A 12,594-nucleotide genomic window follows, 5' to 3' on the forward strand; every position below is an offset into this window, starting at 1 on the left:
ATGTCATAAAAAAATCACGTTTTTTGAATTTATATACCTACTCCAATTATATTAATAATAGGTATAGATGTGTGCAGTGTGAGGCACGCTGACATTACTAATCAGATACTGAATTAAGAATACGAATTCTGTCGATTTGGATATGTGTAGGCGTCGTCCACCATCCAACGTGTCGCATCACTGCCGGCACAACTGCCGGCTACTATTCTTCGAAAGTGGCGTGAGGACACAAGCGACAGACAGCGACTCTACTTTTATTTATCAAGATATTTACTTTATTTAGCAAAATATCTGCTGACTTCTGGCTAATTTATTTATGTATTTTGACGATTCAGGAGTCTAGTTTAATAAATGTTTGAGTTTATCACTTCGATACTTTGATAGAATTTTTTTTAATCTTATATTTATTTATTACTAGCATTATCCCGCGGCTTTGCTCGCAGAGGCTAAATACTACTAGTAGATAATTCGTATTTATAATACTAGCATTTAATATCATCATCAATGACATGCATAACGCCACTTATAAGATAGCAATTGAAATAAAACAACACTTACTGAATAATAATATGCTTTACTATCAAAACACGTGATATAAAGTGTACATAATTATTGTAACTACTCAGTCTGCTCTTAAGACTAGTGGATAGATATTGCACTAGAAGTGATACAATACATACATACATAATTTACAACCGCACGTTTCATCGTAAGTAGAGCAAGGAAATAGTTGAAATATAATAGCTTGAGATTTTTGGTACTACTTTATGCTTTTGAAGATGTTTTATTAGTTTTACACAGTCTGTTGCTCGTTTTTTAACAACGTAGAATATAAGCGGGTACATGCGGGTAATGTCACTTTGACAAGTTTAGTAGTCTTATAATAAACGCACCAAAATAAACTTATATTTTTTTATTATATTCCTTCTTGTATATTGTATACATGTCCAAATAATTGCAGTATCTTATAAGCTCGTCTAACATATTTGGATTATCATAAAACTGTATTTAATTACCCTTTTTCCCTAATTCAATATGAATTAGAATGTACTTTTAGATTATTTTTAACACAAGGAGTCATAACTTAAAATCTTACATTATAGTAACTATTATAGTGATTGAATAAGTGTAATATTTTGAAGATTTTTTTTCTATATTTACACATAGGATACTTTCTTGATAAGAATAAGATTTTACATAAACATAGGATGTATAGGTAGGTACTAATTTACAACTTCAAATAAAATTTGTACGAAATCCCTCACCACAACAATACTATTACTATTAGAGCCAGTCTATTTTAACATTTATTTGAACTAACATATACAATCTAATCTACTGTTTTTATGGAAGAAAGTTTGTGGTGAGTCCTATAAAATTTTATTGATACATGGACCAAACGGCGTGTCCAAGCATAGCAATGTGTGCACTCTTTTTCTTCCACTTTTGGAAATCACCAAAAACGACTCTTCTATTTTGTATCAGATACAATTTGTTCATCAATCTTTATCCAAACGAGATAACATAATCTTATTTTTAAATGTATTCTCTAATCTGTTCATATAAGCTCACGTACATCAACACCTAAATATATGAAATAATCGACGAGAAATCCAATTGAGTCCTAAAAATATAGAGTGAGCTGTAGGCCGTTCAACCTTCCGCCTTTCCTTCTTTCTTTGCTAAGTCAAGGAGCTTGTTCATGAGTTCACCACCAAACGATTCCCTGTACTTTTGGCTAATGCTGTTCAGCAGAGCGTACGGTGTTTCGTAATTCATATTTTCTATTGTGGATAAGCTGGTGTCGTCGTACATTCGACCGACCACCCTGAACCCGGCTGCGGACATTTCGATACAGTAATTAAGGTCTTCTAAAGTGGTAATGTTAATGAAGATGCGTTGGTTGGTGTTCTTGAGCGCGGAGGAGATGGCGGCGGCTTTCACGTGTTCTTTAATGTCGTTGATGGCGGCTTGCGCTTCCATCGGCCACGTTTCTTTGTCTAGCACTTGTTCTGACATCTTTTCTGAAACATGAAAGGGTTATTTTCAATTGGCATTGAGTTCAGATTAAAGCAAAAATACTATAGATCAAGAGCCCACGCCAGCCAGACTTTCCTTTCTTTAGGAAAGTTGAAAGTTTCTCTGTATATGTCTCCGATACAGATAAGAACGACTAGCGATTAGCAAGTCTGGGTTGTGGTTACTTTGGCAGGAAACAGGTAGTAAAGGTGTATAAAATTGTACCTAACTTTCATTATAGTTTAAAAGCTAAATTTTATATATGTTACTTGGAGACGTATAAAAAGATGTTAACTCAAGAGCCGGACAGTTTTTATGGGGACTTATGTTGATGGAATTTCACGTATCTCGATGACACAATAACAAAATCATCGAGATACGTGAAATTCCATCGACATAAGTCCCCGTAAAAGATAAGTAATAACTTTATTACTTATATTATACTATTATTTTTTAGTCATTAATTATAGTAAACTAATGTTTTTAGTGGGTTATTTCATATTTGATACACTTTTAGGTAGTACGTTAATTTGATGATATGTTAGTTATTTTTTAAATGTGTCTGGCAAGATGTAAGAACCATGAAAACTGTCCGGCTCTTGAGTTAACATGTTTTTATACGTCTCCAAGTAACATATATAAAATTTAGCTTTTAAACTATAGTGAAAGTTAGGTACAATTTTATACACCTTTACTACCTGTTTCCTGCCAAAGTAACCACAACCCAGACTTGCTAATCGCTAGTCGTTCTTATCTGTATCGGAGACATATACAGAGAAACTTTCAACTTTCCTAAAGAAAGGAAAGTCTGGCCGGCGTGGGCTCTTAGATTACTAGGTTATGTTGAATATAGTTGTAAATTACAATATCATATAATCAAATAAAAATGGACAACAGGATAAGTTTTGTGAGTAAGTTGGCAATGTGTGTGATGGTGTTTGTGTTTGTTGTGTTATAATATGATAATTTATTCATCAAGTCGAAAAACAATAGGTCTTTGTAATGCAAGGATATTGATTTTAATTCTATAATTATTTCAATTCAATGAACTTAGTTTTAGTCACAAGCATACTAAGTACAGTACCATAAAATAAACTCGGAATTTCGATTTTTGATTCACAATGTAAACTTGAACCGAATGAAAGGTCGGATAGTAATATCAATATATAGGCATAGATAATAATATCATTGAGTAATATCTACTAACGAAAAAGGGTGTGGCGTAATCAACGGATATAACGGTAACGGCACGTAGAAGACATGGCGGTTCAGAAAAATATTTTTTTTTTGTATCCTAAATAAATGTCACCTGGTTTTCGAGAATATCGAATATAAAAAAATACACGCAGTACCGAAAAGGTAAAACGGGACCCTATTACGAGGACTTAGTTGTCTGTCTGTCTGTCTATCTCCTGTATCTCGTAAACCGTGATAGCTAGGAAGCTGAAATTTTCACAAATGATGTATTTCCGTTGCCGCTATTACAACAAATTCTAAAAATTAAATAATATTTATTTAGCGGGGTCCCCATAGTACGGAACCCTTCGTGCGTGAGTCCAACTCGCACTTGGCCGGTTTTTTTTCGTAGTATTCTTGGATAGATTCGCTATCGAATATAAGACCATAGCAAAACAATAATTTTAAGATGCACAGTCTCTTATAAACAAACATGCAACTCGAATTTTATTTTAATTTTTAGTGTTCTTATTTTGTGTGTTTTTTGCGAAAAACATGAATTTTTAATTATTACTCATCTATAATACCTTCAAGCTGTAAAATAATCAAATGTCAACGCAATCACCATATACAGCCGTAAATGCTTAAAAAAATTTCAAAGAAAATTCTAAACCTACAGGGACTTCCCGTGAAGTGTGAACTCAGAATCTTGAATTCGCGGCGTGCACACGAGCGTGAATTCACTACACTAATGTTAAGCCGAGTCATGAGATCTGGTACAATGTAACGTCATACCAAAGATATAGGAATACTTGCGAAAAACATAAATTTTAATAAGATTATTTATTTAAAAAAAAATTTTTTTTTTAATGTTTAACTTACAACCCTTTTACTCATGAATGCTTACATGTATTAAATTGATATTCATATGAAAAACTTAGACCTTTAAGCTGTAATAAAATCTTCTATATCAATGCAATCAGACGAAATAGCAATTAAAGCTGCATATTCTGAAACTCGCAACTACATGCAATTTGCAAGGGAATCAAAACCTATGAAGTACTTTCAGTGCAGACAGTCTTGAAATTTGGTTAAAAGTCTTGGTCAAGGTCTTATAGTACAGATAAAGGAAAAATTGCTAAAAATATAAATTTTCAATTTACAACATACCTAATAAAAAATAGGTTTGTTCTGAGCCCTCCGTGCGCGAGTTCGACTCACACTTGGCCGGTTTTTTTTAAGTATTTGTTGTTAAAGCATCAACAGAATACCTAAACTATAACTGTTACTGTAACACTGTATATTTTAACCAAATACTAAATGAAATAATATTGAAGCTTTATTTTTTTTTATTACAAATTTTTTTATACACACTACATAGATCCCAAACTTTATCGGTTGTTCCTTTGTATATTTCTTCATCTAAGTTTTTTTTAATAGATAGAGTGATTCAAGAGGAAGGTTTTAGTATATAATTTATTAGGTTTTAGACAAAGCGGGCGAAGCCGTGGGCGGTAAGCTAGTTCTAAATATTTTAATGACTAGTTACAGTTAAAATTGCTCACACTACTCAATATTGACATGATTTTAAAAGAGCAACTATGGAGCTTCTTTCGTTTCTTCTCCATAAATACTACTTTCAGAATCAAAGGTAAAAAATGTTATGACAATTCTCATAATCAATATTGTATAATTTAAAGGTGAAATAAGGATTTATTTTATTTTATTTATTTTTTTTAATTCAAAAGTGCTTCTAGAAGAAGTCTAATTGAATAAATAATTTTTTGAGTTAAGGAACTACCTAATTGTACTTGCCATTCAATAAAACAAAACATTAAAAAAACCCTGTGAATAATTATTGTGTACTAATCATGTATATTGTGAAACGGGTCCATATTTTTTTTGTATATATGTTACAGGAAATGTATGTAATCCGTCATTGTATACAATTCCTAGGAAATGTATACAATTCCTAAAATCGTACGGAAATGTGTGAAATAAATTATTTTATACACATTTCCTAGGAAATCTATACATTTCCTAAATAGCTATCGGAAATGTAAAACATTTAAGATATTGATATGTCGCAGGCAAGGGTTGGACTAAAGCAAAGGGGGCGCAGGACTTAAAAAAATTTTGATGGAGTTGGTGTCATTATAACACCTATTTATTATTGTTTTATCGTAAAGATTACGCTTATATAAGCATGTTTTATAGGAACAACTTTTCTCTAAAATCAAAAATAGCCGAGATATTCGCCCTCAAAGTTAGGTTAGGTTTAGGTTAGGTTAGGTTAGGTTTGTTAAAAAAACGACGAAGATCGAACGATCGAAGATAATAATATGAACATAATATTATTACAATTTTACGGTATGACTGTTACCCGATTGTATCAATAAGAGCTATAATAAAAAAATAACGTGTTTTATTACAGAAAGCATTTACTTTACACATTTCCTAATACGATATAGGAATTGTATACAATTCCTAGGAAGATTATACATTTCCTAGGATATGCATGCATTAAATAGTTTTTTAAACAATATTTTATACATTTCCTAAATGGTATCGGAATTGTATACATTTCCTAGGAATTGTATACAATTCCTTCATTTCATACATTTCCGGTAACATATATAAGGACATGCCATAAATCTACAGTTACTCAAGGATGTGAAGTAATTTCAATGGTTACTAAAACAATACTAAAAACGAATTTAGCTTTGCATCTTCACCTGTATAGTTCATTACTGCTCTGCTTCTATGATAAATGGACTTATAATCCAACACAGAAAGTATTTTTTTTTTAATTGTGACCAGTAAATCTTTGAATAATACAGTTATAACCAAATAAAAAATAATAATGTTGCAGTTTTATAATATTCAGTATAGATTCTTTCACCAATAGAAGAGTGGTTTATTACTCAGACAGATTTTATTTTTTTGGTAAAGAATATGTTAAAACCTAAGAGGACCAGAGTCAGCTAGTTAGCAGTAAGTATAAACTTTATTTATTTACTTGTATTTTGATTAGATGATAAAAATTAAAGAATGGCTTGAGCAGTGTTTATAAAGCGAATGTAATTTATGGATTTATATCGATAAATTATTATTAATATATTATTACCTGCTTAACCCAGGGGTTACCGTAAGATGAAATTTTCACTGTTGTTTATGTTATTGTTTAAATACACGCTCGCTATCTCTGTATAGCACAATAGGCTTGATAATCTTAATCTAAATATGTAAATAAATGATTAAATAAACAAACCGGACATCTTCAATGAAATAAATTTCGTTGACGGATGTACATTGTACTGGTGACATTGACAATCGCATAATGACAGTTGACAATTCGAATTTTAATTTTAACTACCTATTGAATTGTTACAACGGAAGCAAGGGAATTAATTTTTTAAAATCGGAATATATTTAATATTCCGATTCACATTCGAATATTAACTTTCTTCTTAATCTAGCACAGCGATAAATATAAATACATATTATTAATAAATTCTGTAGAAATAATAAAAGGTGAACTTGTCAAATTAAAAGCAAGTACAGGTATAATATGTCGATATAAAAGTTAAAGAAAAAAAAATAACACGAACGATAAATAATTAGTGATGATTAAACTCAAAATCCGGTATATAATGATTTTAAGAATTTTTTTTCCTAATGTTAAAAGCGAATGATACAGATTACCTTCAGATTACATTTTTAAGCTATTGCATAGCTTCTATCGCGGGCCTTGAGCGCGGGGACCGAAGCCAGAAATTCCGTAACGAAAACACCTCACGCTCCCCACTCCGACGGGCGCGGAGATGTGGCTTGAAGGCATAGCATGCAATAGCTTTACGCCTTTACCGCGGCCGGCAGTCCCCGCGTGCCACACTTTTTTTATATTTTTTTATCATTGGTCTGCCCCAGCGGAACCAGTGCAAACTTAGCACCCCATCTATGGAATTTTGGGTCGAAAATGACCTTGATCGTTAGGTCCCCGTTAGGTCCTTTAAGGTCCCACAATTTTTTCGTTAGGTCCCCTTTTTTTTTTAAATAATTTTTTAAATTTTAGGTATAAAAAAAGTGCACTTTAGCACCCCATCCATAGAATTTTGGGTCAAAAATGACCTTAATCGATAGGTCTCCGTTAGGTCCTATAAGGTCCCACAATTTTTTCGTTAGGTCCCCTTTAGATTTTTTTTTAATAATTTTTTTTTAATTTTAAGTATAAAAAAGTTACACTTTAGCACCCCATCCATAGCAAAATTGGCGAATTTTATCAAAATCGTATTCTTTACCGTTAGGTCCGTAGAGGCCCATCATTGAAATTGTTAAATTATTTATGTTATTAAAATCTATATAATATATAAAAGAAAGTCGTGTTAGTTACTCCACTTATAACTCAAGAACGGCTGAACCGATTTAGCTGAAAATTGGCAGGGAGGTATTTTAGAGCCAGGAGAAGGATATAGGATACTAAATACGTACCACGGGCGAAGCCGGGGCGGACCACTAGTTATAAAATAATTGAAACCTGCGCATGCGCCTTAGAGCATTAAGGCATGCGCACATCATACATAAACAGTGCGAAATTTAAATTGGTATCGTTTCATTTATTAAATTAAATCAATAAATAAATCTATACTAGTCACGTCTGGTTCGAAAGATGAAACTGGCTTTAAGCCGCGAATAAAGAATAAGAATCACTATCATTATCTCTGACATCATTAACTCTTCCATTTCTGCAGTTATTCCATCTTCTTTTTTTTAGTACTGCTCTTCAACATGAATAACATGGTTCGGTCATAGAATAAATTTCGTCGAGATACTGATTTTGTGTCTTTAAACATTTTGAACGGACAGATCGTTCAATTTTATATTGTTGCTTGAATAGTTTTTAACTGGATTACTGGTATCATTCATGCAAAATAATAATTATAATATTAAACAAATCATACCTACTTATTATAATGTGCAATGCAATCAAGATAAAAAGCATCAAAATATCATGTCACACTTAACAATGCATTGAGATATACATCAACAACTCAGGTTTTAATGACAGTTAACTGGCAAGTGTTGCCATTAAATTTTCGAAATAAAAAGCCAGTTTCATCTTTCGAACCAGACGTGACTAGTATAGATTTATTTATTGATTTAATTTAATAAATGAAACGATACCAATTTAAATTTCGCACTGTTTATGTATGATGTGCGCATGCCTTAATGCTCTAAGGCGCATGCGCAGGTTTCAATTATTTTATAACTAGTGGTCCGCCCCGGCTTCGCCCGTGGTACGTATTTAGTATCCTATATCCTTCTCCTGGCTCTAAAATACCTCCCTGCCAATTTTCAGCTAAATCGGTTCAGCCGTTCTTGAGTTATAAGTGGAGTAACTAACACGACTTTCTTTTATATATTATATAGATATAGATTTTAATAACATAAATAATTTAACAATTTCAATGATGGGCCTCTACGGACCTAACGGTAAAGAATACGATTTTGATAAAATTCGCCAATTTTGCTATGGATTGGGTGCTAAAGTGTAACTTTTTTATACTTAAAATTAAAAAAAAATTATTAAAAAAAAAACTAAAGGGGACCTAACGAAAAAATTGTGGGACCTTATAGGACCTAACGGAGACCTATCGATTAAGGTCATTTTTGACCCAAAATTCTATGGATCTCACTTTTTTTATACCTAAAATTTAAAAAAATATTTAAAAAAAAACTAAAGGGGACCTAACGAAAAAATTGTGGGACCTTAAAGGACCTAACGGGGACCTAACGATCAAGGTCATTTTCGACCCAAAATTCCATAGATGGGGTGCTAAGTTTGCACTGGTCCCAGCGGATCCAGTACCAGGGACAATTATTGTTAAACAAAACCTTATCATATTTATTTTGTTCTAATATTAAATAAAATGAGACTATTTGGACTGGAAATTGATTTAAATATATTTAAAACATTTCATATTTACGAATGTAAACATACAAGTTTACGTGCAACGGAACGCCAAAAAATCGCTTGTTTATTGGGAATAGATGGCGCTCTAAACTTGTAAACTGCGTATGGCGAATTGACGTTTTTGGTTATTTTTGTTCTAGCCTCGTGTTTACTTTAGTGTCTAATTTCGGTCATATTGCAAAAATTTAGTTGTGCAATAAACGAATCGATAATATTTCGGTGTAGGACTATTCCGCGATACAGACTACAGTGTAATATCGATCCATGCTTCCGGACTAGATATATGTATACAGTTTTATCACGTGGTGGTGTGATTTATATAATTCTTGTTTACCGCACAACTGGAAACTTTGCGCATGTGCGTCCCTTCAGTAACCTCAAATAGTAGACAGAACACGGATTCGGCAGGTTCCGGATATCCGGGTCGCGGTACGGCAGTTTCGGGTCTGTGAATTCTGTGATGTGCTATCGCGGCGAGGGTTCGCGCTCCGCGTGTGGACGTTGGTGATATAGGACGCACGCCTGACATGGCTCAGACTCAGATATCGCGGAGCTCCGAGAGTGATGCATGGGCGCTCCTCTCGCTCAAGTCGGCGCCGCCTTCGCCGTCGAAGGTGCAGTGGGCGCAGGAGCCGGCTCCGATAGCGATCGCCCGTCTCGATGGTCGCGACTTCGAGTACCTCATACGCCAGAAGAAAGTGGTTATCGGCCGGAACTCGAGCCGGGGGCAGGTCGATGTGAACATGGGACATTCGAGTTTTATATCTCGCCGTCACTTGGAACTGTTTTACGACCACCCCGAGTTCTACTTGACGTGTAACAGCAAGAATGGCGTGCTCGTGGACGGGGTGTTCCAACGCAAGGGAGCGGCCGCGATGTTGCTGCCAAAAAGGTCAGTACACTTTAGATAAGCCAGAGGTCGCGATTACGCATTATTTATTAGCATTGTTTGTAAACAATGTGTTTTTGTTTATGTACCCACCTGACGTTTTTTTTTCATTATGTTTACACAAGTGCATTTGTTTAACTAATTGTCAAATGTATGGTTAACCTAATATTCAATTCATTGCCATATGTAGTGTTTGCATTTTATCAGTTATTTTTGTAGCAGAGGTGATATTAATTGAAAGAATGTTTTAATTTTCTTATCTATCTCAGAAATTATTTGTCTATAATAATAATAACAAACAATTATATAAGTAAAGAATATTATTTATTTTAATCTAAGACTTTTTATCAATGTCATCAATTGAATGCATGATAAACAAACAATTTAATCATGGTTTTTGTTGTTGCGCTGCATGCTTGCTTATAAATCTGCCTGCGATCGTTAAAAGATTTTTTTTTAATTCTTACAAGGAACTGGTGCAGTTATATTGCATTCATGATCTATTTTACTTTAGACCATCATTTCCTTATCTATAATCATATGAGTATTCCAATATTCTCATTTGTAATGAATAATTTTATAAAATGTTCAATCGCTATTGCGACAATTAAAGTTAAGAAGTAATAAGAAAGAAAGAAGGAAAATTTGTTTTTATATCAACTTACGTCATAAATATACATTTGGTACAAGCGATACATTTCAATCAATGTATTATGTAAAAATGTTTCATCCTAGGCCATTTTATAGCTATTCTATGAATTGATTTGTTATCTAGGTCAGACAAGTGAAACACAATTAGATTACATTGTTGATAGAATCTACATAATGTACCTTTAAATAAATAAACGTTTATTGTCAACATAACACAAATACACCAGAGCATGAGATTTAAATTTATCATCAAAATATGTATTCATATAATGTGGGAAGGTACTGGGCATTTTCATGTTGACAAAAGGGACCAACTCAGTATTCGTCACGAATGATAATAAAACCATTTGTGCCACTGATTTTGACTTTACTATAGAACTACCTTCGCTGTTATACAATTTTGAAGGTTTTTAATCTCCGCTTAAAGGTTTTGAATAGTATAGATTTTAAATAACAATATTAGATAGTATTTTAAGGTTAATTACATTTACTAGTAAAACAGGTGGAATTGAAAAAGTATTCCTGAATAATATTTATAAGATAGTATTAAAAAAAACATTGCTTTTGATTTATGCTCATAAATAGTTCAAAATAGTGAGTGGCCGGGTGGCTTGGTTGGTAGTGGCCCTGCCTTCCAAGCCAGCGGTTGTGGGTTCGATCCCCACCCGGGGCAAATATTTGTGTGATGAACTTAGGTGTTTGCTGTGTCTGGGTGTTAATTATCTATATACCTAAGTGTTTATTTAAAAATATAGTTTATCACAATCTGATTTACATAACATAAGCGAAAGATTAGTATGGGATCAGAACGTGGCGTGTGTGAAAATTGGCACGAAATTATTATTTATTTATTTAATAATGCAAATGCAACCAAGTTATGTTTACAATTTAGGATAAACAACAGAAAATAACATAATAGTTAGTATGATTAGATTTACTCTGCAGTTTCATTTGATTTATAAAGATATCAAAATAATCTGCTAATAAAATAAACAATTATAACATCAATAATCATAGTTTTAATTGAGTAAAAGTCTTATAATTTCTGTGCTAAATGTTGATAAGAAATGCTGTATGTTTTGAGTTTGGATGAATGATGTAATATCCATGCAATAGTGTGAGTTGCTTCGATATAGTTCTGTGGCTTGTAATATAGCATAGATGTGTGTGTTGTATTAGTAGTAACACATATATTGATTGTGATGACTTGCAGTTTTTTTTCCAAATCATTATATCTTTGCCGATATTGATTTGTATTTATTATTATTGATTTCTTTTATGACATGATTTTGGTTTTCTTATGTTTTAGTTTAACTTTATTTCATTTAGTTCATAACATAATAGTGCATGAATTAAGCATGCATTTTAAATAGAATATGGAATGGAAGTAACTAAGCTGTCTAATATGTAACTTATAGTACACTTTTTCAGCAACACACCTAATCTAAATGTAACATTAACACAATTTACCTGAAAATATACCTTATATGAATAATTGTCTAAATCTGATAGTGTTATCATTCTGGGTCATTCAACTATTAGTCTAGCCATTCTCAATACAAGGTTACATAAAACGAGGGTTTTAATGAAAAAACACTCTTATTTACATTAAGATATAGTCTATTTTTGGATACCAAAGATGTTTGTGGGAAAATATGATGCGACAATGCGTCGCCTTCGTGTTTGCATGGTTTGGGATATGGAAGACTGGAAGTGGTTTCTGTTAGTTGATAGGATTTTAAGGAAGATGCTTTGTATTTGCCTGTTGTCATATGCGGAGCAAGCAATGATAGAGGCATTTAAAACTTATGGCGTTATATATGGTAGTTTCAAACGTTTGATCTTATCTGTCGGATTCCACCTTGTGATTTATGGCATTTGTATT

At 32.7% G+C, this 12,594-nt stretch overlaps 2 protein-coding genes across 3 annotated transcripts in view; one reads left to right on the forward strand and one right to left on the reverse strand.

Annotated features, from left to right (window-relative positions):
* Positions 1–554: 554 nt before the first annotated feature.
* On the reverse strand, positions 555–6,510 carry LOC123695717 (GSK3B-interacting protein-like). 2 transcript variants are annotated; one of them, XM_045641626.1, is made up of 2 exons: positions 6,467–6,510; positions 555–2,024 (listed from the first exon to the last, which is right to left on the reverse strand). In XM_045641626.1, the coding sequence occupies exons 1-2, from the start codon at positions 6,471–6,473 to the stop codon at positions 1,654–1,656; spliced, it is 378 nt and encodes a 125-aa protein (XP_045497582.1). In that variant the 5' UTR covers positions 6,474–6,510; the 3' UTR covers positions 555–1,653. The 2 variants fall into 2 exon arrangements, with proteins under 2 accessions (XP_045497582.1, XP_045497583.1); XM_045641627.1 differs by having other exon boundaries at positions 6,323–6,507.
* A 2,740-nt stretch (positions 6,511–9,250) lies between these two features.
* The window catches only part of LOC123695874 (forkhead box protein K1), a 61,669-nt gene continuing 58,325 nt past the window's right edge, over positions 9,251–12,594 (forward strand). The window contains exon 1 of the mRNA XM_045641822.1: positions 9,251–10,061. Coding sequence (XP_045497778.1) covers positions 9,697–10,061 — 365 coding nt within the window. The 5' untranslated portion in view covers positions 9,251–9,696. The remainder of the gene's footprint in view (positions 10,062–12,594) is intronic.

Source organism: Colias croceus, chromosome 11, assembly GCF_905220415.1.
Source record: "Colias croceus chromosome 11, ilColCroc2.1".
NCBI classification, from domain to species: Eukaryota; Metazoa; Arthropoda; class Insecta; order Lepidoptera; family Pieridae; genus Colias; species Colias croceus.